Genomic DNA, 26,107 nt, shown 5'->3' with positions numbered 1-26,107 from the left:
CTGTTTTTATGAGTCAGCTATTATAATTATTTCAGAAAAAACTAAATGTTTCTGTGATGGATGTTTGATATAAAGTATACTTTTTTAAAGATAAGATGTTTCTAACGCGATAAGGTTTAGTGGAAGCTTTAGGGAAAAAGCAAATTTTGAATATTACGTGTTCTGTGCATGGAAAAGACATATATATATATATATATATATATATATATATATATATATATATATATATATATATATATATATATATATTATTTTTTCTGCCTTGACGTTGAGTCTCTTTTCTCAAAAACATATATCTACAAATCTTGACCTCGTCATTCAATAGTGTCTTAGTTAAGAAACAACAATCATGAGGAAGTTATGGCTTGGTAAATTCCTTCTCTTCTTCACTTTTGCAACCACAAACCTCACTTCTGGTTGCTACGAACATGAGAGGGGAGTTCTTCTCCGATTCAAACGCAGCCTTGTATCAGACCCTTCTGGTCGACTGTCATCTTGGAATGGAAACAACTGCTGCCAATGGCAAGGGGTTGGCTGTGATAATGCAACCGGACATGTAACTACGCTTGACCTTGGAAGCCCTTATTTGGGTTATGCCGAGATGTTAAGGGTAAATAAGTTGAAGTCCTCTTTGGCCGAGCTAACACAACTCAGGTTTCTGAATCTTTCTTCCATGGGCTTTTCTGGCATTGTTCCTCATTTTATTGGAAATCTTTCGAATTTGTGTGTGCTTGATCTCAGTAACATGGATCTAGTCGTTGATGATTTCACATGGGTTACAAGTCTTTTGTCACTCAAACATCTCGATCTGAGCGGATTGAGTGTTGTTAAAGCTCCAAATTTCAACAAAGTGCTGTTGTATATGATTTCTTCTTTACATGTGTTGCGCTTGTCTGGATGTGAGCTTTCTAATCCTCATTTCTATGGCATGCATCATGAATCGAATCTTACGCTTTCTCCGATTCACACACTTGATCTAAGTTCCAATTTTGTCCAAGACGAATTCCCTCTGTTTTTACAAAACTTGACCTCTTTACAAGTTCTTGATCTTTCGTTCAATGAACTTAATTCTTCAATCCCAGTCATGAAAAAGGTTGTCAATCTCAACCTTGAAGAAAACAGGTTTAAGGGTATTGAAGATACCAGGGTGTGGAGACTCTGTCAGTTAAAGCGGTTGGATCTTTCATTCAATTCTATGGAAAGGCGATTCATGGGCCCATCAACAAATGGATCCGAATGTGCCCAATTTGCTCTGGAGATGCTGAAATTAAATGAGAACCAGTTAAATGGTGAAATCCCAAAATCACTAGGAAGGCTTACGGCCTTGAGAGAGTTGAATCTTGGGTGGAACGAGTTAACAGGAACCATCCCCGAAGCTCTAGGAAATTTAACAAGTTTGCGGGAATTAGATATATCTATGAACAAATTAACCGGTTCGATTCCTACATCTTTTGGAAACCTGCTGTTGTTAAAAAATCTTGATTTATCTTCAAACCTGTTAAACGGGACAATTCCATTCACCCTAGGACGACTATCGAATCTAGAAAACTTGTCTCTCACCTTCAATTGGTTGTCAGGGCTTCCATTATCGCTAGGAAACCTCTCAGAGATCCAGTCTCTTGGTTTATCCAATAACTTTTTACAAGGGCCTCTTCCTACCATTGGAAAACTTTCCAAACTTAGTTCTCTTGATATATCGGGTAATTCTTTATCTGGTGTAGTCACTGAAGCCCATTTCTCAAATACATCGATGTTAAAATACTTTGATGCAACCTCAAACTACAAGTTGAGCTTCAAGTTTTCGCCTGATTGGAAGCCTCCTTTCCAAATAAGAAAACTTGAACTTGGATCTTGCAAAATTGAATCTGAATTTCCACAGTGGATTCGAGCACAAACAAGTCTTGAAACTCTAGTCCTTTCCAATACTAGCATTTCTGGACCACTTCCAGATTGGCTTAGCCAGTTTCCAATCATGATGACGCTTGATCTCTCCCATAACTTTCTTAACGGCCCATTGACAAACCTTCCATCTAACCAAACAATCGAGTATTTAACCATAAGTTACCCTGGACAGTCAAGATTGTTACTTCTTAGGAACAACCTCTTTAATGGATCGATTCCAAAATCACTGTGTAATATTACAAAGTTAGCTATTCTCGATCTCTCTAGAAATATGCTATCGGGAACTTTTCCAGATTGCCTTGGAAATATCGGAAACCTATATGTTTTGAGATTAAGTTCCAACCGGCTCGCGGGTGTCATTCCAAGCTCTCTGGGCAATCTTGGTTCTTCACTAGAATGGTTAGCTCTAAACAACAATAGTTTCCAAGGCGAACTTCCGAAAACGCTAGCAAATTGCACAAATTTAGCTTTGTTGGATTTGGGTGAAAACAAATTCTCTGGAAGTGTACCAAAATGGATTGGTGAAAATATGAAGGAGCTTGTTGTCCTCAGGCTACATAAAAACAGCTTCACAGGTCCAATTCCTGTAGAGTTGTGTGAAAGATCCACCCTCCAAATCATGGATCTTGGAGAAAACAAATTAACAGGAACCATCCCTCGCTGTTTCCAGAACTTAAGTGGAATGATCACAGGAGGCGACATCAGTATTTCTTTTTCAGGCTCATTCGGACTGAGTTTGAGCCAGGTTATGAAAGGAGTTGTGCTAGAGTATACAACCACATTGAGATACGTTGTCAACATAGACCTTTCGAGCAATAATCTAGTTGGGGAAATACCCAAGGAGTTGGCACTTCTTTTGGGATTGCTTGGTCTTAACTTGTCTAACAATCACCTCACAGGTCGTATTCCAGATAGAATTGGTGATATGAATTCGTTAGAGTCTCTTGACCTTTCTATCAACCATCTTTCTGGGATGATCCCACAAAGTCTGTCGGCATTGACATTTCTTAGCCATCTGAATTTGTCACACAATAACTTATCCGGAAGAATCCCAACAGGAAGTCAGCTCCAGACACTCACTGATCCATCCATATATGCTGCCAATAATGAGCTTTGTGGTAGTCCGTTGCCAGTCAATTGCAACAAAGATGAAGTCCCAGAAACTGGAAGAAATGCTGAGGAAGATGAAGACGATGATGGCGATGAGAAGATATGGATTTATGGTGCAACAGGCGGTTTCACAACCGGGTTTATGGGAATTGTAGCAATTCTGGTACTTAAGAACAGATGGAGACTTGCTTTCTTCAATTTTGTGGGTTATTGCATTGGCAAGAAACTGTGAAACTTAGAGGAAAATTACAATGCTTGATCAAATTTTCAGATTTCCTTTCATGTCTTAAACAAAGGCTTGAACACAAAATAAAGTGGAGTAGATCGATCAACTCGTCTAAAAGTTCATGGCCGATGAGACCTTATGAAGCACGTAAGTTTTTTTGTTTTTGTTTTGTGGTAATGTTAAATGCTTTTTATGTGGTGTCAAGTTTGCCTACGTTTTTTTGTTTTTATTTTGTAAAAATGTTAAATGCTTTTTATGTGGTGTCAAGTTTGCCTAATAAAAAGGTTATGTTTGAGTTTAGTTCCGATAAAAAAGACATTTGGACAATTTTCTTGACTTTTTTTTTCCCATAGATTTCCGACCGACATGTTTGTAACAACATTCCGACCAAGATCATTTATTGATAGATTTTCAAAAAACAAAAAAAAAAAAATGTGATCAGGCGTTAAATAATTCGAGATTTAAACGAAAACATTTAAAATTGAGTAATCAGAAAAATCTAATACAAATAAATATCATATATATGTTTAACTAGCACTACAAGAAACCAAGCCTTTAGCGGCGACACAATTACCGGCGACACAGGCTTTTAGCGCCGACAAACCATTTGTCGTTGCTAAAAGCTAGTGTCGCCGGTAATTGTGTCGCCGCTAAAGGCTTTTCACCCGAATCCGCGTTATCCCGTTCTGATAGACCTCAGCCGTTCGATCGAGTATCTAATCCAATGGTTGGGCCTCTTATCCGCACAAAACCAATACCGGCGACTTTTTGTCGCCGCTAAAAGTCGAAAAAATCGCCGCTAATAGTGGTCTAAAAAAAGACGCGGTACCCTTCCCTCTAGATAGTCGCCGCTGTTAACGTGTGTCGCCGGTAAAGCCTACATAGTCGCCGCTAAAGGCTATCGCAGATAAAAAGAAAAAAACGGACGCATTCTGCTCTTTTGCTTCCTATGTTTGATCAAAACGCTGCTGCTCCTTCTTGCCCCATTTTCTACGATCAATTCCAGCGATTCCAACAAAAAATCTCCCCACATTGTGAGATTAAGGATCAAAGGTGTTTAGGGCTTCAATTAATCGGGTTAACTCACGATTTCTAGCTCCATCTCGGGAAAAAAGGTAACTTGAAGTTCTTATATCTCTTTGTCTTTCTATGTTAACTTCGATTTCTAGCTTAATTTGATGATTAATTGCAAATTATTTTTCAATTTCAGTGGTTTTTGTAGTTTTGTCTTTGGGTTTACTGTACGGGTGAGTGTACCGGTGAAGACCAATTTTTTCGGCAACATATTCGTTGATTTCCGCCACTACAGGTTCTATTTAATCCAATTTATTATGAAATTTGAGTTTAATTGAAAGTTATGTGTAGTTGTATAATTATGTGAAATATGCCATATGTATCTATATTTGATATTTGTATGAATCTATGTAAATTTGGTGTATATATGTCAATGTATGTGTGTTTGATTTATATGTTGTATATGAGTATTTGGTACAAGTATGATGTTATTATCTATATATGTGAAATTATATGTATTTGTTATAAGTAGGATGTTATTATGTGTGTATGTGAATGTATGTATGTTTGTTGTATATGTGGTATATGAATGTGAAATTTATGTATTTGGTATAATTAGTAGGATGTTATTATCTATATATGTGAAAGTATGTGTATTTGGTCTAAGTAGGATGTTATTATGTGTGTATGTGAATGTATTTGTATTTGGTGTATATGTGGTATATGTATGTGAAAGTATATGAATTTCATGCTCTTATGTATTATGTGAAAATATGTGGTTTTGGTATAAGTAGGATGTTATAATTGAAAAAATAAAAATAAATTTTGTTATAATTGGAAAAAAAACACAAAAAAATGTTATAATATTGTTTAAAAACTTATATAAAAAAACTAGAAAATTCTAGTTTGTTCCCAAACTAACCCGAAATTAACCAATAAGTTCTGTAGTTAACTTATAATCTTCAACTTAACTTATAATGTTATATTTCTATAGTTTCATATTTATATTTTCATGTCTTTTTTACTTTTTAAATTATTAATTTGCAACATATTTATACAATGGTATAAATAAAAAATATATATATATATATTTTAACCTCGACAGTAAAAAAGAACAACACAACAACGTAATATAATTGTTTAAAGTACAATGCTATAACTGAAAAAAAAAATTATTGTTATAATTAGAAAAAAAAACAAAAAAATGTTATAAAATTGTTTAAAAACTTATATACGAATACTAGAAAGTTTCTACTTTGTTCCCAAACTAACCCCAAATTAACCAATAAGTTCCAAAACTTATATACGAATGCTATAATTAAAAAAAATATTTATACAATGCTATAAATAAAAAATATATATTTTTTTAATTTCGACGGTAAAAAACAACAACACAACAACGTAATATAATTGTTTAAAGTATAATGCTATAATTGAAAAAAAAATATTGTTATAATTAGAAAAAAACAAAAAAAATGTTATAAAATTTTTTAAAAACTTATATACGAATACTAAAAAGTTTCTACTTTGTTCCGAAACGAACCCCAAATTAACCAATAAGTTCCAAAACTTATATATTAACCAATAACTTCCAAAACTTATATACGAATGCTATAATTAAAAAATATATTTATACAATGCTATAAATAAAAAATATATATATTTTTTAATCTCGACGGTAAAAAAGAACAACACAACAACGTAATATAATTGTTTAAAGTACAATGCTATAATTGAAAAAAAAATTATTGTTATAATTAGAAAAAAACAAAGAAAAATGTTATAAAATTGTTTAAAAACTTATATAAGAATACTAGAAAGTTTCTACTTTGTTCCCAAACTAACCCCAAATTAACCAATAACTTCCAAAACTTATATACAAATGCTATAATTAAAAAATATATTTATACAATGCTATAAATAAAAAATATATATATTTTTTAATCTCGACGGTAAAAAAGAACAACACAACAACGTAATATAATTGTTTAAAGTAAAATACTATAATTGAAAAAAAAAACAAAAAAATGTTATAAATATAAAAAATATAAAAAGGTACAATAGTAAGAAATGTTTTTTATGGATATACCAAATTATTAATTTTGCTTTATTTAATATTTTATTCAATAAAAACTAATCGCTAAACATATTAAAAGAAACAAACATTTTTTTCAATAATCATGTGTATATTTGTACAGCTACTATAAATAAAACAAACGTGTGGAAAAAATTGATTTGTTGGATCTTTGACCCTTTTATTTAATACTTACAACTTTTGCCTATATAAATTACAAGTAATTGTAAAAAAAACAATGCTAATTCTGTATACTAAACTCTAAACCCGAAATCATGTTTCAGCAACATCATGTCAATTGATAAAAACTGGACTAGTATTCCACATCGAAACTATCCCGAGTTCCAAGCAGGACTCAAAGCTTTTATCGAGAAGTCCAAGTCACATGTTGATAGTAATGGTAAAATCAGATGTGCGTGTAAAAAATGTGATAACCGTTACTTCAAGTACCCGATTGTAGTGGAACGCTATATATTTATAAATGGTTCCAGTAAGTCGTACAAAACTTGGATCTATCATGGTGAATCTTTTATTCCTCCAGTCGTCTTGCCAAGTAACGAAATGACCGATTTAATCGACGATGTGATGTGGGAGTCGAGAGAAAATGATACCAATCTCGATGAAGGAACCTCGAATACAAGGGGTAGCGGTGTGGATGATGATTTTGCACAGTTGTTAGAAGAAGTGGAAACTAAAGTGTATGTTGGTTGCACCTTTTCTTCCCTTGAGTTTCTAGCAAAGTTAATGCATATCAAGGTGAACAACAAATGGACTGATAGTTCATTTGATCAACTCCTTGAGTTGTTGCAATTAGCATTTCCCAAAGGCAACAAGGTTCCCCCTTTCACATTATCTAGCCAAAAAGAAACTGAAGTCTATTGGTCTGGGGTATGAGTCGATACATGTGTGCAGAAACGATTTTTTTCTCTTTTGGAAAGAACATGATTCATTGCAAGTTTGTCCCGTTTGTAAAGAGAGCCGATGGATCGATAAAAACACCAAGGGTAAGAAAGTAGCTCATAAGGTGTTACGGTACTTTCCTGTGACCCCGAGACTACGACGTTTATATTGTTCGAGGCACACTGCCAAAAATATGATTTGGCATAGTACCGGACGTTCAGAAGATGGTGTGATGCGTCATCCTGTTGATGGGGAACATTGGCAAGATTTTGATAAAAAATACCCTGACTTCTCGAGTGAACCCTATAACGTACGCCTAGGTCTTTCAGCTGACAGTTTTAATCCATCTGGAAACATATGTAATCCATATAGCAAAAGGCCTTTCATACTCACCACATATAATCTGCCACCCTGGCTTTGTATGAAAGAGTCATCATTCATGTTGGCTTTGTTGATTCCCGGGCCGAAAGCTCCTGGTAAGGATATGGATGTTTTCCTTAGGCCGTTGGTGGAAGAGCTTAAACATCTGTGGAAATCAGGCGTACGTATTAAATATGCAACGACAAACACGTTCTTCACGATGAGAGTTATGTTGTTGTGGACAATAAACGACTGGCCAGCTCGTAGTAGTCTATCAGGTTGGAGTGGGCAAAGGTATAGAGCATGTTCTACTTGCAATGAAGACACTCCTTCGTACCGTGCAACAAATAAAGTCGTATATATCGGTCATCGTCGTTTCCTAGACGGTAATGATCCGTTAAGAAAGAGGTTGGACTTTAACGGGATGGAAGAGACAAGACCCGCTCCGAGACACTTTAGTAATGACGACATACAAGAGCAACTAGGTCGTCTACGAACTCGTAAACCGGGTAAACATCCTGAGCATGGAGGTGGGGAGCCAAAGCGGCAAGATGACGAGTTGAATTGGTCGAAACGAAGCATTTTCTTCGAACTCGAGTATTGGTCTTCTCTACAATTGAAACACAACATAGATCTCATGCATGTCCAGAAAAATGTGGACGAGAGTTTGTTAGGTACTTTTCTAATGAACGATTAAAGTAAAGACACATCAAATGCACAAGAGGACTTGAGAATTCTAAACATTCGGAGAAATGAATGGTTGCAAAAAAATGGTGACAAGTTTCATAGACCCCATGCAAATTACTCTTTCACGAAATCTAGTCAACAACTCTTTTGTCAATTTATAAAAGATGTTAAACTGCTGGATGGGTTTGGTTCTAACATCAGTAAGAAAGTGAACGATACCAATACTAACATTATTGGGTTGAAAGCGCATGACCATCACATTCTTATGCAACGTTTGATACCAATTGGAGTTAGAGGGTTGTTAGACAAAGACACTTATACACCTATTGTAGACCTTTGTACGTTTTTCAACCAACTTTGTTCCAGAACATTGAAGGTGGAGGATATGAGAAAAGCAAAAGTACACATTATTTCAATCTTGTGCAAGTTAGAATTGATTTATCCTCCAGCGTTTTTTGACATTATGGTTTATTTACTTTTGCATTTACGTGATGAAGCGATTTCCGGAGGCCCAGTATGTATGATATGGATGTATCCCTTTGAAAGGTACATGAAAAAACTAAAAAACTATGTCAGAAACAAGGCGAGGCCGAAAGGTTCTATAGCTGAGGGTAATGTTGTTGAAGAAGCTTTATCATTTTGTTCGATTTACCTTCGAGATGTAAAGAATCAATTCAATCGTCCAGAAAGAAATGAAGATGTTGTCATTGAAAAAACAAAGTTTTGGATGTTTGAGTCTAAATGTCGACCGACCAGCACAACTCAAATCAAAACTCTTAATTTAACGGACATGCATAACATGGAATGGTTTGTATTGAATAGTTGTGAAGAAGTCACACATTATATAAAGTAACTATTCTTATCTCTAACTTTCATCCTTAAATTTTTTTTTTATCTTTTTAAATCTATATCTTTTTATCATCAACATAGGAAATTCAAATCCGAACATTCCCAAAGTGATGAAAAGAGATAATTTTGTAATTGGTTTCGTGAAAAGGTAACATAAATTAATAAACAAATTTGTTTCATTGATCTAAAGAATACATAATACATATTACTTTATTTTTGCTAGGTTCATCAAATGAAAATAGAAAACTCTCCAGAATTCCACAAAGAGTTGTCGGCTCTTGCAAGGGGTCCGCAAATGAATGCTTATTCTTACACCGCATGCATAGTCAACGGTGTTAGGTTTATGGTACTTAGTCGTGACGCACAACGAACAACACAAAACTTTGGGGTTTTAGCGGTGGGTGAGAAAGGCGAGAAATATTATGGCCAGTTAGAAGAGATTATAGAGCTGAGGTATACGCATGATTATTCAACAGTACTATTTCGTTGCAAGTGGTTTGATACTCGAACAGGAGTTAGTTCTAGTGATAATATCACCAGTATCGACACACGACGCGAAGCATACAAAGATGATCAACTCATATATGACTCACAAGCCAAACAAGTGTTCTACATCAGAGAGCCAAACAATAACCATCGGTTTGTTGTCGATCATGTTAATCATCGAAGTATTTGGGATCTACCATCGAACGATGATCGTGTCCAACTTGTTTACAATGACTCTATCCAAAATGTTGACAATGGTTCACACGAAAATGTAGACAATGTCGACGTACTTCAAAATATCTCTTCATCCAATGCTCCACTTTCTATTGATTTCAGCATGTACTTTCAAAACTTTCCTAGAGTCATTGTTGATGTCGAAAGTGCAACTGAAGTTCCTCCGCCAACTGGTAGAGTCAATGATGTTTCTGATTGCGAGACTGATTATGATGATACCGATTCTGATTATGATACCGAAGAAGATACTGAAGGATATGAGGAAGATTCTAATTAGAATATTTTTACGAAAATACGTGTTTGTAATATGAACTTTATTTGGATTCCTAGTTTAAATAGAAATGTTTATTCCTACGTAAATGTTTATTTCTATGTAATGTGTATTTGTAATAAAAATTGTATCTGTATATCTTATAATTTCAGGAAATGTTGTCAATATGACTTTTGTTTGTGTATACCATGGCTGCTGTTATGGGCCGTGGACATGGGGGTGATGGAGCTGAGGACCCACCTTTCCCAGGTAGTAGAGGTGTTGGTGATCATGAGCAGGACCGTAAGTCTTATTATGGGTTTTTATTTACTATTTTTATTCAGTTATTATAAATTAAATACCGTTTCTAATAATTTTTTATTATATTTCTAGTTGAGCAACGTGCACGTACGAAAGTCCGAGGCAAAGCCAAAAATATAAAGCTTGAAAGAGCGATATTACAGAATAAGGGCAAACCGATTACCATGGAGTATGATAGGGATATAACATATGATCCCGTAGGAGAGACGAAATACATGTTTTCACGAGAAATTGGAAAAACAATGTGGCATATGGTCCCTTTTGATAAATGGACTTGGAAAAAAGTTTCCCCTGCAATAAAGGACACCGTAATACAACATTTAGGGGTAATTATTTATTTAAAAATATTTTATATGGTTAATTATGACTGGTTTTTACTTTGTTAACTTTTTTTGTAGACAAAGTTTGATTTAGATCAGATGTACCAGGATGTACAAGCTAATATGTTGACAGAGAGTTTTCAAGCAGCTTTGTTAAAAGGTTATCGAGAACGGAAAGCTGATGCAAAAGAATATTTTTTGATAGTCGGAGGGTATGATGATATCCCGAGAGCATTAGCCAACCCTCCAGAGGGTATGGATGCTGATAACTAGAAGAAAGCTATTGAGTATTTCCAAACGGACGAACACATAATTGCTTCAGGAACAAAAAAATCCGTCAAATGCAAACGAACGTGAATCGTGGGGGGTCGAGCTCGTATAGCAGTACTTGCTATATGAAGGTAACGTACGATACATGTAGTTATTTATTTAAAATATAATCTAATTTTTAATGTTAAACAAAACCTTAAGAGAGTGGAAACGTTTCACAAGGCTCATACCGATAGGGATGGTGTATTTGTTACTACCGAGGCGGAACAACAATATGTAAGGATTTAATTATAATTTTATCATATAATTAAGTGTTTATTTATACTTAATTGTTACTCACTTTTGGGAATTACAGAATCGGTTAGTCGAAGAGCTCTTAGAACAAACCCAATATGAAAGTGAGTTAACACCCGCTCAACAAAGAGCTGCTTTTGAGAAAGTATTCGGAGAGCGACGTAGACATATCAGAGGCATCGGCTGTAAACCTTCTGCTCTCCCGCCGATTTCACAACCATCGCAACCATCACAAGTTCACAACCATCACATGTAAAACAATCTACTTTTGTTTTTTGTGGTGATCATTTGCTAAAAGCTTTGGAAATTAGGTTTTTGTTCTAAGTGCAAGAAATAGCAATGTACTTTGGTTTTTTGTCTTAGTTTTAAAATAGCAATCTACTTTGGCATCATAAAATGCATGTTGATTTGGTAATTTTGGTTTTGTGGTGATTATTTGCTAAAAGCATTGGTAATTGGGTTTTTGTCCCAAGTGCAAGAAATAACAATGTACTTTGGTTTTTTGTCTTAGTTTATAAACTAGCAATCTACTTTAGCATCATAAAATGCATGTTGATTTGGTAATTTTGGTTTGTGGTGATTATTTGCTAAAAGCATTGGTAATTGGGTTTTTGTCCCAAGTGCAAGAAATAGCAATGTACTTTGGTTTTTTGTCTTTGTTTAAAAATAGAAATCTACTTTGGCATCACAAAATGCATGTTGATTTGGTAATTTTGGTTTTGTGGTGATTATTTGCTAAAAAGTTTGGTAATTGGGTTTTTGTCCCAAGCGCAAGAAATAGCAATGTACTTTGGCTTTTTGTCTTAATTTAAAAATAGCAATGGACTTTGATAGTTTTTGTTTATGTTTGATAATTTAACTTATAAGTTTACATATGTTGTTATTTATTATGTAGTTGGAAAATCTTCGTGCAATACTCAACGACTCGACATGTAGGGATGAGCTTTATTCGTTTTTTCAATCACAGAATAATCGAGGAAACGATGGGAATGAAGATGATGGTATATAGGGACGAGTTTTATTTGCATATTACACTTGTTGTCACGCTTTGCTACTTGTTATATTGTAAAACTTTTGGTTGTTTTCTGTAATTACCAGCGACATTATTACCGGTGACACTATTACTTTTGATATTTAATCGGATCTGTAATTACCGGCGACATTATTACCGGTGACATTATTACCGGTGACACTATTACTTTTGATATTTAATCGGATGTTTGTTTTGTAATTACCGGCGACACTATTATTTTTTATATTTAATCGAATGTTGTTATGTAATTACCGGCGACACTATTACCGGCAACCAAAATCGTTGATTTAAAAAAAATTAAAAAATGAAAATTGTTATTACCGGCGACACTATTACCGGCAACTTCATCATTACCGGCGACTATGTCATTAGCGGCGAATGCACTCTTTAGCGACGACATACTCATTAGCGGCGACAATTCTCTTTAGCGGTGACAAGTTGATCAATAGCGACGAAGCAGTAGCGGCGACTTATTACCGGCGACAATGAGACCAGTCGGCGCTAATTGTCTTTTTCGTAGTAATTTTTAAAACTGAAATATATATTTAAAAAGTTGACTTGTCATCACAATTTGTCATCTGGGTTTCGAGAACAATACCCAACGAATTTACAACTAAAGGCTAAGTCCGTCCACATATCTCTTGTATAAGCCACTATTGAACATCATTTATAGCTATTATAATTTATACCCTATCTAAAATATGTTGGGTAATGCTCGAGTGAACTCAAGAAAAGTAGACCATGTAAAATCTAGGAGTCTTGTTGTTTACCACAACTTTATACACTACAAGAATAAACTTCTACAGAGACCAAAGCTACAGGGACGACAAATGTCGTCGTTATAGAGGACCCTATAAGGACAACATGTCATCGCTATAAGGTTGACAAATTAAGTTTGACTTCTGAAGCTAAAGCGACGATAAATCGTCTCTATTGGTTGAGCGAGAACGAAAAATATTTTGCAGGTATCCGAAAAGCTGGTGGAATGACATATCGTCCCAAAAATAATTAAATTTAAATATATAGTTTTTTTAATGTATTTATCTGGAAAAGACCACACAACATCGTTTTGTAGAAAGCTATAGGGACGACAAGTCGTCCCTATACGGTTTAGCCTAATTGGAAACGAGATAAACCCTATTTTCCCCATTTGTCGACACAGCAAGCAATCGTTTCTCGTTCTCTCTCCCTCGAGCTCTCAAGCGAATTTGTTGTCGACAACATGTCGACCAGGTAACACCATCACTTCTTCCTCCGTCTGCTCCTTCAACCTTTCATTCCGACATTTTCGTTCTAGCTCATATCGATTCAGTTTCTACGTCTGTCGTCGTCGGTACACTCTCACTTCCGGCGAACAGTGGTTTTCTGATTCCGGTGTACTCCACTTCTTCAACAGGTATGAATGGTGACTTGGCTTTGCTTCATAATGTGAAGTTTGATCTATGATTTATGTACTTTGAAAGTTTATGAATCAGATTTTTGTGATTTGGCTGTGTTTTTTCATAAATATTTAGTCTTAATGTGTTTGAAATTTTGTGAAACTTTAGGGTTACATTTAGTGTTATTGATTTATGTACATAGAAGCTGTGAACTTCTTGGTTGTGTATGATTTTGTTAATCTGGATAGTATTTATGCCATTTATTGTTTGATTTTGTTAAACGTGAAAATTATTTTGTTTCAAGCATGTTAATGTGGGTGTATAGGCATATAGTTTTGTCCCATTTTTGTCTAAAATTGAAGTATAATGCTATAAAAAGTAAAGCAATACAAGTAGGCAAATTGATTTGTGTATATACTGTTTGATTTTTCCCCTTTTTTGTCCCTCTTTAGGGTTGTGTATATACAAGCTATGAAGTTCTAGGTTGTGTATGATTTTATTAATTTGGATAATACTTATGCTATTAACTATTTGATTTTGTTAGTCTGGAAAATTGTTGTGTTTGAAGCATGTTAATGTGGATGTTCAGATGTAGAAGTAGTATGCTATAAAATGTGAAGCAATTGATGTAGAATGCAATGATGTAAAGTACGATGCTATAATCGAAAAAACAACATAAGTAAGATGCTATAAATAAAAAAATATATATGAAAAAGTAAATGCCATAATAGAAAAGTAAAAACAAAAGTAAGATGTATAAATAATAAAAATATCGGAAAGTAAGATGCTATAAATAATAAAAATATTTTACAATTCTAATAAATTATTTAAAGTAAAATGTTATAATGTAACAGTAAAACAATAAAAACAAAAAATATAAGACCTTAAATCTACTAAGTTATAATCTAATAACTTGATTATATAAAGTATAATGCTATAATAAAAAATAGGTTTTCAGTTTAAGTTTAATCCTTTTAAATCATCAAGAGCCTAGAAATACCCGCGCGAAATTAATTTAGAAATTAATTTCGGGCTGTCCCCGTTTTTCGGACTGGTTTTTGAAAACTTTATCTTATTTAGGATGTGAATGTGTATTACATTATTGATTGTTTAAGAAAGATTTGGTTGTTATTTTCTCTTTACTCCCCGAGTATATATTTATATATACTTAGTAGCTAAGGGGAAATGCTACCAAATTTTTCTTAAACAGTCAACATGTAATATACATTCATATATGAGATATGGTATTCGAAAAGTGGGTTTAGAAGCATACTCTTGTGAATATTCATGTTTCGATATTGCTTTTTGAATCGTCGATTTTTACTCTACCTTTTTGAATATTCATGGATATTTTCCCTAAACTTCGTAGCAAAATTGATGCACATTAAAATCATCTGTGACCAACATAAGCTATCTTGATGGTTACAGAACATGAGGGTGTGTCTTTGTTGCAAGTAGCACATGCTTTATAACCTTGACTACTCCTTCCAGACAAACTATTATTAACATGATAATCATTGATAGTCGACAATAGTATTGCACACATTGTGAATACAGTGTGTATTGATACATCTCTCATTTGAACTCCTTCGACCCACAACATTTTCAACTCGTCCACCAAAGGCCTTAACAAAACATCAATGTCCTTCGCAGGTGATTTAGGGCCATGAATTATCAAAGTCAACATGAAACAAGAACCTTTATGATTCTTTCAACTTATACACAATTTAAATTTCAAAGCCCAAAATACAATCTAACTTTTAGTAACTAAATCCAAACAAATTAGTCATATATTTAATATGCATACATTCTAATTCTTAATAATGAAACAGTTGTGACAATTGATAAGAGTTGGATTACATTGCAAAATCGGAGGTCTCTAGAATTCATAAAAGGTCTTAACAACTTTATAGAGATTGCCAAGAACCATGCCGATGATGAAGGGAAAACGTGTTACATGCAAACAGATTATGTGAATATGTTTTGGCATATTGTGACTATGGTTTATACCTACATACATGATTTTGGGTTTGAAGAATCATACCTAATATGGATTTGTCATGGTGAGGAATTTCGTCCTTCGGATTTAGACAACCTTTGGGCTTCAAAATATCGTAGTACTAGAGTTATAGTAGAAGAAAAACAACATGAAGAGATGTTTGATGTAATAGATGATGTTATGGGAGAGGAAAATCAACATATATAAAATATAAACCAAGAAGCAATTAGTTTAGACCTAGAGTTTGATGCATTGTTTGAAGAGGCCAATACCAAGTTATACCCTGGTTGCAGTTGGATATTTTCCCTAAACTTCGTAGCAAAATTGATGCACATTAAATTCATCAACAGGTAGACAGACAGTTCATTTGACCAATTTTTAGGGTTTTTAAGACTTGCAATCCTGAAAGAAAATAAGATTCCAGCTTCACACTATGAAGCTAGAAAGAAGTTGAGAAAGATTGGATTGGGATATCAATCTATCCATGCCTGTTTTAATGATTGTGCTCTGTTTTGGAAGGAGAACTAGTCAATGGAAAATTGTCCTGTTTGTAACGAGAGTAGGTGGGTTGACAAAAACACAAAGGGGAAGAAAGTGTCATAAAAAGTGTTACCTTATTTTCCTTTGACTGCCAAGCTTCATCGAAGGTACAGTTCCAAATTAACAGCAAATGATATGATTTGGCATAATACTCGACGTTCGAATGATGGTAGGATGTGTCATCCGATTGATGCGAAGGCATGATATGAATTTGATAAGCGATATCCTGAGTTTGCTAAAGAACCCAGAAAAGTTCGCTTGGGTTTGACTGTCGATTGCTTTAATCCATTGAGTAACATGAATTAGCCTTATAGTATGTGGTCTGTAGTATTGACAACGTTCAATACACCACCATGGTTGTGTATGAAAGATTCTTTTTTCATGTTGACTTTGCTAATTCATGGCCCTAAATCACCTGCGAAGGACATTGATGTTTTCTTAAGGCCTTTGGTGGACGAGTTGAAAATGTTGTGGGTCGAAGGAGTTCAAATAAGAGATGTATCAACACACACTGTATTCACAATGTGTGCAATATTATTGTCGATTGTCAATGATTATCATGTTAATAGAAGTATGTCTGGATGGAGTAGTCAAGGTTATAAAGCATGTGCTACTTGCAACAAAGACACACCCTCATGTTCTGTAACCAGAAAGATAGCTTATGTTGGCCACAGATGATTCTTACATAGAAAGTATAAATGGAAGGAAACTTTATTGTTTAATGGCAAAAAAAGAGTCAAGAAAGCCTCCTAGACGATACAGTAATGCATCAATAATAAAGCAAATAGACCGTCACTCCGATCGTATTCTAGGCAACATCCTAACTATGATGGTGGTGTAAAAAGAAACCAAACTTAGTCAGAGTTAAATTGGACCAAAAAGAGTATCTTCTGCGAACTTGATTACTGGTCTTCTCTTAAACCAAAGCACAATCAGGATGTTATACATGTGTAGAAAAATGTGGGTGAGAGCTTCTTGGGTACTTTATTCAGGAAAGAAAAATCAAAAGATACGCACAAAGAAATAGAAGATTTGGATAAATGGGGTATTCAAGAGACTCTTTGGTTACAAAAGAAAAACAACAAGAGGTATCCACAACATCCATATTACTCTTTCAAACCACTCAATCGAGAATGTTTCTGTTAGTTCGTTTGAGGTGTGAGACTACCCGACGATTTTGGATCGAACTTTAAGAATAAGGTGCATCCTAATGATTTAAATATAATTGGGTTAAAGTCTCATGATTATCACATCCTCATGCAACGATTTCTACCAATAAGGGTCTGAGCTGGTCTGCCAGCAAATATGTCAAAAACAATCATTGACCTTTGCATATTCTTTAAAAAATTTGTAACATCCTGTTTCCTTTCATTTATTATTACAGGTCCGTGGGGCGGAAGTCGGTTGTATAAAGGTTGTAGGCCTTGCAGAGGTAAAGTTTAGTCCTTGTGGAAGGAGGTAATGATGGTTAAGAGATTTAACCCTTGAACTGTATATTGGGCTGAAGGGAGAAAGGGAAAAGTCATAGGCCGGGTTCTTGCATGAAATATGGATTTTTATTCGAGAAGTTTTTATTCCAAGATATCTAGATAATATTGTGGGGCTCTTCAAGACCTTTCCTTGGATATAAAGATCGTCGAAAATGGAGTTGGAACAAAGAAGTTACGACCATTCGAAGTTAGGAAGGTTTTGGGTTTACCCTAGTACATTGGGATATAGGGTGTATGCTGGGGGTTCTAGGCATGGCTTAGGGATGTCAAAAACTTTCGTGGGACCTCACTCCTGTGGGACCCTGATTCCGTAAGGGATTAATATTTTAAAAAATTCGGGGGCGGGACGGGGGCGGGAGTGGGATTAAACCCCGTTGTATTTTCGGGACCGGCGGTGGGAGTGGGTATTTCCGTCCCGTACTCCCGTGGGGGCCCCGTTTGAATATTTATATAATATATATATATTTAATATAAAAATATATATGGACAATATATGATCTAAGTTTAGGTTTTCATGACTTTTTTCCATTTCATATCGTACGACGATACGATAATGAATTGGTCATATATTTTTAGACATGTCATACTTTTTTTTTTGTAAAGTTGGATTTGTCGTATTTTATATTTGTAAGTTTGTTCGATTTGTCGTTTTGCAATGTTGAATTGGTAATGTTGGATTTTTAAGTTTTTTAATTTTTAAAAAAACTAGATTTTAAGTTTTTAAAGTTATGAAAAATAGTTTTTTAGCCCAAAATATAACAATTTTTTTAACAAAAAAATCAATTTTAAGCCATAAGACAGGGGAATGGGGGCGGGGGCGGATTCAGGGGTAATGAAGGTATTCGGGGGCGGAATCTGGGGCTATGTAAATGAGGGATTCGGGGGTGGGGGCGGGGGCGGGGGCAATAAGTGATTTCGGGGGCAGGGGCGGGCGCAACTATTTCTGCTCCCGTTGGGTCCCGTTGAGATCCCTAGCATGGCTGATCGCGAAGGCCCGACCTAGTACGTTGTGCATACCATATGTACGATGGGCGTACACAAGCCTCTTGCAAACCCTAATATTTTGATTTTGGGCCCTATTTAAAGACCTTAACTCATTCCAAACCCTTATTACCTTCAGCCTCCATCCTCTCAAACCCTAATTTCGAAACCCTAGCCGCATTTGTGAGATCCTTAGGTTGTTGAGTGCCTTGGAGTGTTCCTGGTACATCTTGGAGAAGAAGGAGCTCATTGGAGAAGTGTTGGTTGCATTGGATCTTGTAGATCCAGATGTTGTTCACCTTGATCTTTCTTCTGGAGGTATAAAGCTTGAATCTTGATGATGCATTTATTAGATCTAGCTAGTTTTGAGTATTATGAGCTTTTGGTCTCTTTACTGCATAAGTTTTAGATCATGTAAATTTGTGACCTTGTTATGTATAAATTTGGAAACTTTATGCATTTAGTCATCATATTGATTCAGATCTGAAGGTTGGAGACTTGGACTTAATGGATTAAGTTGAGAGAGATTCACTTTTGGTCCCTTTGAGACTTAAATACTAGATCTTGTTTGTTTGGACCATCCAAATGGATAAAGATGGAAACTTTATCCATTGTGGAGCTAATAGGACCATAAAATATAATCTTGGTCCTTCTATCCCTTCGATGCAAGAGTTGTGATGTCTTAATGGATTAATAAGTTAGGGTTTTAGCTTTTGGACCTTTTCTCGGCATGGAAAGTCATAAAGGTGGGAACTTTATGACATAAGTCGATGTTTTGAGCCTAGATCTGAGTCATGGACAAAAGACCTTAAGGGATTAGGTGCTTAATGAAGGAGTGGGATCAGGCAGCTTACGTTGGGTACGCAGAGCGTACTTAACAGTCTTGGACTTTGACTTTTTTTTTCTCCCATGGACCGTTGACTTTTAACCAAGTTTGACTTTATGAGGTTTTTGATTAGTGATTAGGATTTTATGAGGTTCTGGTGTTAGTGGATTTGCGGGTGCAAGCAGTGTAGAGAAGGGATCGTATCACAATGTTTCAGAGTTCTTCGCTTCAGATGAGTTTTGCCTCATTGTACCCGTGGTTCGAAGCACGACAAGAAAAAGACCCTTTTACGACGCGCAAACCACGACACTCATTGATTTATGTTACGCAAAAGAGAGTGACATTAAAAAAGTGCCATCTCTTCAAAAAAATTTAAAGATTTAGGTCACGAATTGTTGCGTGCCCTTAAATTAGTGTCGTAAGAAAAAAAATTAAAACACGGAGGGCGCTGTATCTTAAATGCGCGTCCTCTGTAAGTGTCGCTTTATAATTTTACAAACGCGCGTCTCTTTATCACAAAATTTAAAGGATCTAGGGCTTTTTTCAAGAACATTACAAAAACTCACTCACTCAGTGCTCTCTACAATCGATCTGTTCCGCGACTTCACGTCGCCTTGCCGGCAAACTCAGCTCACTTCTCCTCCGATAAGCGCGACTCCTCTTTAGAAACCATCCTTCCTTGTTTCCGCTATTTTGCCCTAGGTGTGTTCTTTTCCCCAAAAAAATTATCGTCGGTCTTCCTCCCCCTTCCTACATCGAGCGTTGCTTTCTTCAATCCCTTGGACTCCGACCGCCGCCACCTGTTCCTTCCCGTTTTTCGATGTCGATCAAGGCAACAGGCAATCCATCGTTGGAGTTTTGTATGTCGTTTTCTCCACTTGCCCTTACCAGAAGCATGCAAAAGTCGAACATGAATATTCTATCTCCTCTGCTTCACGAAGGCGACTGGTCGCCTGGATTGTGTTCTTCTTCCCTAAATGACAACCCTACATCTTTCTTCCTCATCTGCGCACCACTCCTCCTTCGTCTGTCTCTGTCGATGGTAATGACATCTTATGTTCAAAGCCGGAAGTTTGAGGTATTAATTCATCCCTCTTCTGCTAAATTACTTGTTTAATTAGTCTTCCATAATATAGCAATAATGTGAACTATTTTCTTTAGCTTCGTTTGAATTCAGATTCTATTCCAATATGTATTTTGCAAACTCATATACACTTAAGTGTGCATAATTACCTCTTTCATTATTCACTTCTTCCTTGCAGCTTGAATTGTTTTTGGAGTTTACGCTCTATTTGTATATATGCACGCAAAGTGTTTGTTAAAATGCTTAAACGAAATATACCCCTGTTATGTTTTGTTCTTCTTCTTGCTTCTTGTCATATTATTTTATTGTGTTTTGGTGTAGTGTTATAGTTTTATATAGTATGTTGGTCCCCGTTTCCATATGTTGATACCCTTTATTTTACTTAAATCTACATCAAATTAAATCTCATATTATTCTTTTTTTTTGCTTATTTCATTTTTGCCCTTTTGCTTCTACAGCACCTTTTGATAGTGCATTGCTTCTATCAAGTATCCTAATTGTTCAACATCTCAAACGGTATACCACTCCTGAGATTAGTTGATTTTTCATAACATTTTTTTGTAATATCAAGATTTTAGATATTCTTTAATGAAAAATTATATCCATTTGTAACTATATATGTTTTTATAGGAGCAAAAATGGATTGTGTCAGTTCTCTTTGTGGTTCCTATCCTTGCCACAGACTCAGTAAATTATTTATTTCAGTATGAGTTTGATCAAACTTGCATATTCAATTCACATTTTTAACAATTTTGTGGCAGCAAGGATAAAAAATTGACAGAATCATGGAAAAATTTGTTGAAAGATATTGCAAGTGCAACCCTAATTCCTTCACTAGTGCTGTCACAGCATATGTTCTTGCATATTCTGTGATTATGCTCAATACGGATGCCCATAACAGCATGGTCAAAGATAAGGTCAGGATTTCAATTTTCAATTTCAATCTTTTATTTATTCCCAGTTTATATATTTATTTACTTTTCTGATTTTGATGCTTTGGTTTGTTTATATGTAAGATGAGTAAAGCTGATTTTATTCGGAACAACCGTGGGTTTGTTTATATATAACATTTTTTTAGGGGTAATTTCGTCATTAAAAACCGTTCTTATAATGTGATTTCTCTAAAAATTATCATTTCAGGGTGTTGAAAGTTCGTGCACACACTGAATCTTGTAGAGCTGTAAGATTTATCAATGAAGGACGTGGTAATGAACCAACATTGTTTATACTTTATATACTCTTGAACCATGTAATTTACTTTTTTACCCTCAGTAGCAACATACTTCTATTTTTCTTACAAATAATAAAAAGAGTAAAGTATGTTGCTATTTCTTTAAACTTGATTATGAATGTGTGTTTTTGTCATCAGTGATCCTCACAGGTTCTCCAGATTGTTCTATTCTTGCAACTGATATTGAAACAGGATCTCCAGTTGCTCGTCTTGAAAATTCTCATGAGTAGGTGTTTTTTATTATTTTATTATTTTTTAATTATATATAATTATCAGATTTGCTTTAACAATAAATATTTTTTAGGAAAGCTGTGAACAGGCTAGTTAATCTCACAGAAACAACAATTGCTTCGTGAGGTGATGAAGGGCATATAAAGGTTTCTTGTTTGTTATTATATTTTTCCTTCATTTAGTAATATCTTTTTCTTTTATTATTATTATTATTATTATTATTATTATTATTATTATTATTATTATTATTATTATTATTATTATTATTATTATTTCTTATTTTGATTTTTTTAAATGTAGGTATGGGATACAAGACAACAGACATGCTGCATTTCATTTAAAGTTCATAAAGAGTATATTATTGATATGACCTTTGAGCCTGATTCCATGAAACTATTGGGAACAAGGTAGGAAAAAAATGTCCCTTTTTTAATATTTATTTATAAATTTCTTATTTTTTTATGGAAAATTCCATGTAAGCCATTTTAACAATGAAATCATTTTTGTTTTCATTTATTTTTTACGTTGTGGAGATGGCACTCTATCTGTTTCTAACCTACGAAGTAGCAAGGTAATTGGTTTTCAATGTTTTGTCTGTACAAAAGGCGTAAATACCCTTATCATCAAAAATAGCTATAGAAAGCATGTCTTTTAGTACTATTTTTGACGAGGCGGGCATCCATGTCTTTTGCACAAAGAGAGTTTGTTGGGTTGGAAAAAAATAATAGAATGTTTTTGAGACCATTATCAATAGTGATAATGAAGGTATGTTTTTGAGACCAACTCTTTTAGTAGAGAGTGATAATAGAATGTAGGGTAAATTACACTTTTGGTCCCTGTGGTTAGTTGAAATTTAGAAATATGGTCCTTTTTTCATTTTTCACCTTTTTCGTCCCTAAAAAGTCTTTTTGTCACACTTTTAGTCCCTGAAATTGATGCCTTTTGAAAACTGTTATCAAAGATGCCATGTGCGTTTTTACATGAGGGTAATATTAGTCTTTTTCATATTAATGTGGTTATTTTTGGTTCTCAGAATGGTAGAAAAGTTATATGTGGGACTGAAAATGGGGCCATGTTATTATACTCATGGGGCTTTTTCAAGGATTGCAGGTAATTCTCAATGCAAATTCGGTAATTTTTTTGATATTAGCAATGTACTTTTGGAGGGTATTTACGTCTTTTGCACATATTTAACTCATTTATTTGTAATATCCAGCGATCGCTTTACTGGTCTTTCTCCAAATCCAGTAAACGCCTTGTTGAAGGTGAGAATGATGTTTTCGTTTGTATTTAAATGATTACAAATTATCAATATCCATTTATTAATTACAAATTACTGATTTGCCCCTTTCCGATATTGTTTAGCTTGATGAAGAGAGGGTTATCACTGGAGCCGAAAATGGTCTCATCAGATGCTTCATCAATACCACAAAGCAAATAGACAAACAATGTTAATAGAATACATGGCATTCGCCATGTTGTGCATGTGACAGCTGTCGTGGGTATGCAGACACAGAGAGACGCATTGGTCACAACTGTTGCCAAGTTCACATACCTTCATTTTGCTGCAGATATGAAGCAAAAAAAATGTTGATGTTGTCAAGGTATTCAATATTCCCTTTTTATCCAATTTGGTCATTTTTACCGGGTTCTTTTTTTCAATTTTTGTAATCTGTCCTACTTAAACAAAAATAAAAGCAATACACTGATGTAAACGTGAAACTCTTAAAACAAGAAGTATAATTTTTTTTGCTAAAAGTAGTCATTTCGACCATTTTGCTCAATCTGATCATTTTGACCATTTTGGTCAATTTGATCATTTTTTATACAGGGACCATTAATGTTAATTTTGTTAAACATGGGCTATTTATACACTATTTTTATATATGGAATATTTTTGTAAGTTATTTTAATAGGGACTATTCCTGCAGTTAAATATATTTAAGGGAGGGACCATTCTCTAATTTTAAAACTGGTAATAATTACTTTCATTTTTTAAATTTAGCAATGTACTCATAAATTACTTTGTAAGTTAATTTTGAAAATTTAGTAGTAATGGAACTGAATGATGCTTTTATATAGATACAAACCAAATGAAACTACTATGTTATTAATATGTTTGTGTTTTTAATAATTTCTTTCTTATTCTTTTGTTGATTACTCTACAGTTTTTAAACCAATTGGTTTTCTTTTCTTATTTGAACTGCTAGACACTCTCCTGCAAATTCAAAAGGAAGATGACACATGTAAGGAGTATCCTTTGGAAGCTGCCCTTGAGGCCACCAAAAATACTTTGATTCAAGGCAGTACAAAACTCTTATTGGTAGATCATTTTGATTCCACTCTCATACATACCATGTGTATTATTAATTAGTTGATACTGATATTGTACAACTGACATGATTATTGTGTAGGATTTCCGTGTTGTTCTTGATCAAGAGTTGGGATTGATATTGAAGCTAAGAGACATGATGATTGATTGGATACATGAAGGGTTTTAGAGCTTTTCAGACAGCTTAATGACGAGTTACTGAAACAAGAAGGTGCCCCTTTATAGCAATGTAATATTAGGTTATATAGTTAGGGAAAACCTCTTAATAACAATGTACAATTAGATCCCTTTAATATCAATGTATTACATTTTTTTGACATAATGTTATTGGATGAAATTGATTGTTTTGGGATATATTTGTTTCTATATTTTTGTATTATGCGTAAAAGAGTATCGTAAAGGCACGTCGTATATGCATATCGTAAATGGTTGCTGAATTTTATGACACGCAAATGCGTGTCATCTTCATTTATGACAGGGGTTTTAATGATACGCAATGTGTGTCCTAAAAGGCGCGTCGTAAGGTTACCACACGCAAATACGTGTCGTCTTCCTTTATGACAGGGTCTTCCTTGATACACATTGCGTGTCGTAAATGAGCGTCGTAAATGTGTGTCGTAAATACGCGTCGTAAATGCGCGTCGTAAATAGACTACGCGAAAAAGCGTGTCGTCTCTCGTTATGACAGGGCCTTCCTTGACACGCATTTGCGCGTCGTCTGAGCGTTTTACGACACACATTGCGCGTCGTAAAAGGCTGTTTTTCTAGTAGTGAAGGCACCAATGCCGTCCCACGAGCTTTGGTTATCATTTAGTAGAAGGATGTCATAGGGAATGTATGTAGTCATGTAGGATAGACTAAGGACTCTTGATCTAAGCTTTCTTTCCTGTTCCTTGTTTGGTTGTGGCTCTAGAGTAGGATCATCTGTTCGGGTGTCTATCTTACCTATGAGTACATACGGTTATGCATTCCTTGGATTATTGGCTATGTATCGTGGTTTATAGTATGTTGTTGTGTTGTAGTGATATGTTTCATATGTATCCTGGTATGTAGAATGTTGTTATGATGTAGTGATCTGTTAAACCTGTATCTTGGTATATAGGATGTTATTATGTTGTAGTGATCTGTAGATCTATTTGAGTACCTGTTCTTGTTGGTTATCATTTAGTGGAGTGCCCTACAGGCTGTATGTAGTCATGTAGGAAAGCCTGAGAACTCTTGAGCTCGGCTTTCTTGCATGTTCCTTGTTTGGTGGTATCTCCAGAGTAAGATCGTCTTTTCGGGTGGCTATCTCACCTCTGGTTACTTATGGTTATGCATTTCATGGAGGTTAGTTAGTAGCGGGATAGTGTGATGTGTGAGGACTAGTAGTCGGTAGTCAGCTGTATGATTTATGTTTACATGTATTATGTGCCTACTTGATCCTTGTTTATTTATATGCCGGCATACAGTAGTAGTGGATTGACGCGGTCCTGCTTGGTGCTGTAGGACAAGATGACTGGTGCGGGTCGGCTGTAAGCCGAAGCCACAGAGGCTCGGGACAACGGTTGGGTTGGGGAGGTAGGCCAACAAACCCTGGGTATTCCAGTCCGAGGACTGATTGCACCCGTTGCATGTTAGCATTCCAGTCCGAGGACTGATTGGGCCTGGGAATTCCAATCCGATGATTGTGACCCGTTATACA

General features: G+C 35.0%; 4 protein-coding genes across 6 annotated transcripts; all 4 read left to right on the top strand.

Annotated features, from left to right (window-relative positions):
- The first annotated feature begins 349 nt into the window (after window positions 1-349).
- On the top strand, window positions 350-3,244 carry LOC145112813 (uncharacterized). Its single transcript, XM_079048944.1, has one exon. It carries the CDS (start codon window positions 350-352, stop codon window positions 3,242-3,244), a length of 2,895 nt encoding a protein of 964 aa, XP_078905070.1.
- Window positions 3,245-3,859: 615 nt separating this feature from the next.
- LOC145116484 (uncharacterized) lies at window positions 3,860-12,432 on the top strand. 3 transcript variants are annotated; one of them, XM_079052825.1, is made up of 8 exons: window positions 3,860-4,353; window positions 4,449-4,547; window positions 10,266-10,395; window positions 10,486-10,739; window positions 10,812-11,134; window positions 11,205-11,279; window positions 11,359-11,549; window positions 12,193-12,432. In XM_079052825.1, exons 3-5 carry the CDS (start codon window positions 10,302-10,304, stop codon window positions 11,004-11,006), a joined length of 543 nt encoding a protein of 180 aa, XP_078908951.1. In that variant the 5' UTR covers window positions 3,860-4,353; window positions 4,449-4,547; window positions 10,266-10,301; the 3' UTR covers window positions 11,007-11,134; window positions 11,205-11,279; window positions 11,359-11,549; window positions 12,193-12,432. The 3 variants fall into 3 exon arrangements, with proteins under 3 accessions (XP_078908951.1, XP_078908949.1, XP_078908950.1); XM_079052823.1 differs by having other exon boundaries at window positions 10,812-11,279; XM_079052824.1 differs by lacking the exon at window positions 12,193-12,432 and having other exon boundaries at window positions 10,812-11,279; window positions 11,359-11,807.
- LOC145112812 (uncharacterized) lies at window positions 7,420-10,119 on the top strand. Its single transcript, XM_079048943.1, has 3 exons — window positions 7,420-8,260; window positions 9,204-9,250; window positions 9,346-10,119. The coding sequence occupies exons 1-3, from the start codon at window positions 7,420-7,422 to the stop codon at window positions 10,117-10,119; spliced, it is 1,662 nt and encodes a 553-aa protein (XP_078905069.1).
- An 8,964-nt stretch (window positions 12,433-21,396) lies between the features above and the next one.
- LOC145116758 (WD repeat-containing protein 55-like) lies at window positions 21,397-24,692 on the top strand. The gene is made up of 11 exons (XM_079053084.1): window positions 21,397-21,546; window positions 21,770-21,834; window positions 21,999-22,086; window positions 22,165-22,237; window positions 22,392-22,498; window positions 22,625-22,662; window positions 23,125-23,201; window positions 23,308-23,356; window positions 23,457-23,695; window positions 24,302-24,414; window positions 24,506-24,692. The coding sequence occupies exons 1-4, from the start codon at window positions 21,518-21,520 to the stop codon at window positions 22,214-22,216; spliced, it is 234 nt and encodes a 77-aa protein (XP_078909210.1). The 5' UTR covers window positions 21,397-21,517; the 3' UTR covers window positions 22,217-22,237; window positions 22,392-22,498; window positions 22,625-22,662; window positions 23,125-23,201; window positions 23,308-23,356; window positions 23,457-23,695; window positions 24,302-24,414; window positions 24,506-24,692.
- Window positions 24,693-26,107: the final 1,415 nt, after the last annotated feature.

Source organism: Lactuca virosa, chromosome 5 (assembly GCF_052849685.1).
Source record: "Lactuca virosa cultivar CGN04683 chromosome 5, Lactuca_virosa_CGN04683_v6, whole genome shotgun sequence".
NCBI classification, from domain to species: Eukaryota; Viridiplantae; Streptophyta; class Magnoliopsida; order Asterales; family Asteraceae; genus Lactuca; species Lactuca virosa.
Note: the sequence above shows the minus strand (reverse complement) of the source record. Positions and strands in the feature narration are given on the sequence as shown.

Coding starts and splice junctions, on each gene's coding strand:
- LOC145112813 (XM_079048944.1), top strand. CDS start 350: ATGAGGAAGTTATGGCTTGGTAAATTCCTTCTCTTCTTCACTTTTGCA.
- LOC145112812 (XM_079048943.1), top strand. CDS start 7,420: ATGATTTGGCATAGTACCGGACGTTCAGAAGATGGTGTGATGCGTCAT. Junction 8,261..9,203: donor TGTGGACGAGAGTTTGTTAG/GTACTTTTCTAA, acceptor TCATCAACATAG/GAAATTCAAATCCGAACATT. Junction 9,251..9,345: donor TGATGAAAAGAGATAATTTT/GTAATTGGTTTC, acceptor TATTTTTGCTAG/GTTCATCAAATGAAAATAGA.
- LOC145116484 (XM_079052825.1), top strand. CDS start 10,302: ATGGCTGCTGTTATGGGCCGTGGACATGGGGGTGATGGAGCTGAGGAC. Junction 10,396..10,485: donor TGGTGATCATGAGCAGGACC/GTAAGTCTTATT, acceptor TTATATTTCTAG/TTGAGCAACGTGCACGTACG. Junction 10,740..10,811: donor CCGTAATACAACATTTAGGG/GTAATTATTTAT, acceptor CTTTTTTTGTAG/ACAAAGTTTGATTTAGATCA.
- LOC145116758 (XM_079053084.1), top strand. CDS start 21,518: ATGCCCATAACAGCATGGTCAAAGATAAG. Junction 21,835..21,998: donor ATTTATCAATGAAGGACGTG/GTAATGAACCAA, acceptor TTTTGTCATCAG/TGATCCTCACAGGTTCTCCA. Junction 22,087..22,164: donor CGTCTTGAAAATTCTCATGA/GTAGGTGTTTTT, acceptor AATATTTTTTAG/GAAAGCTGTGAACAGGCTAG.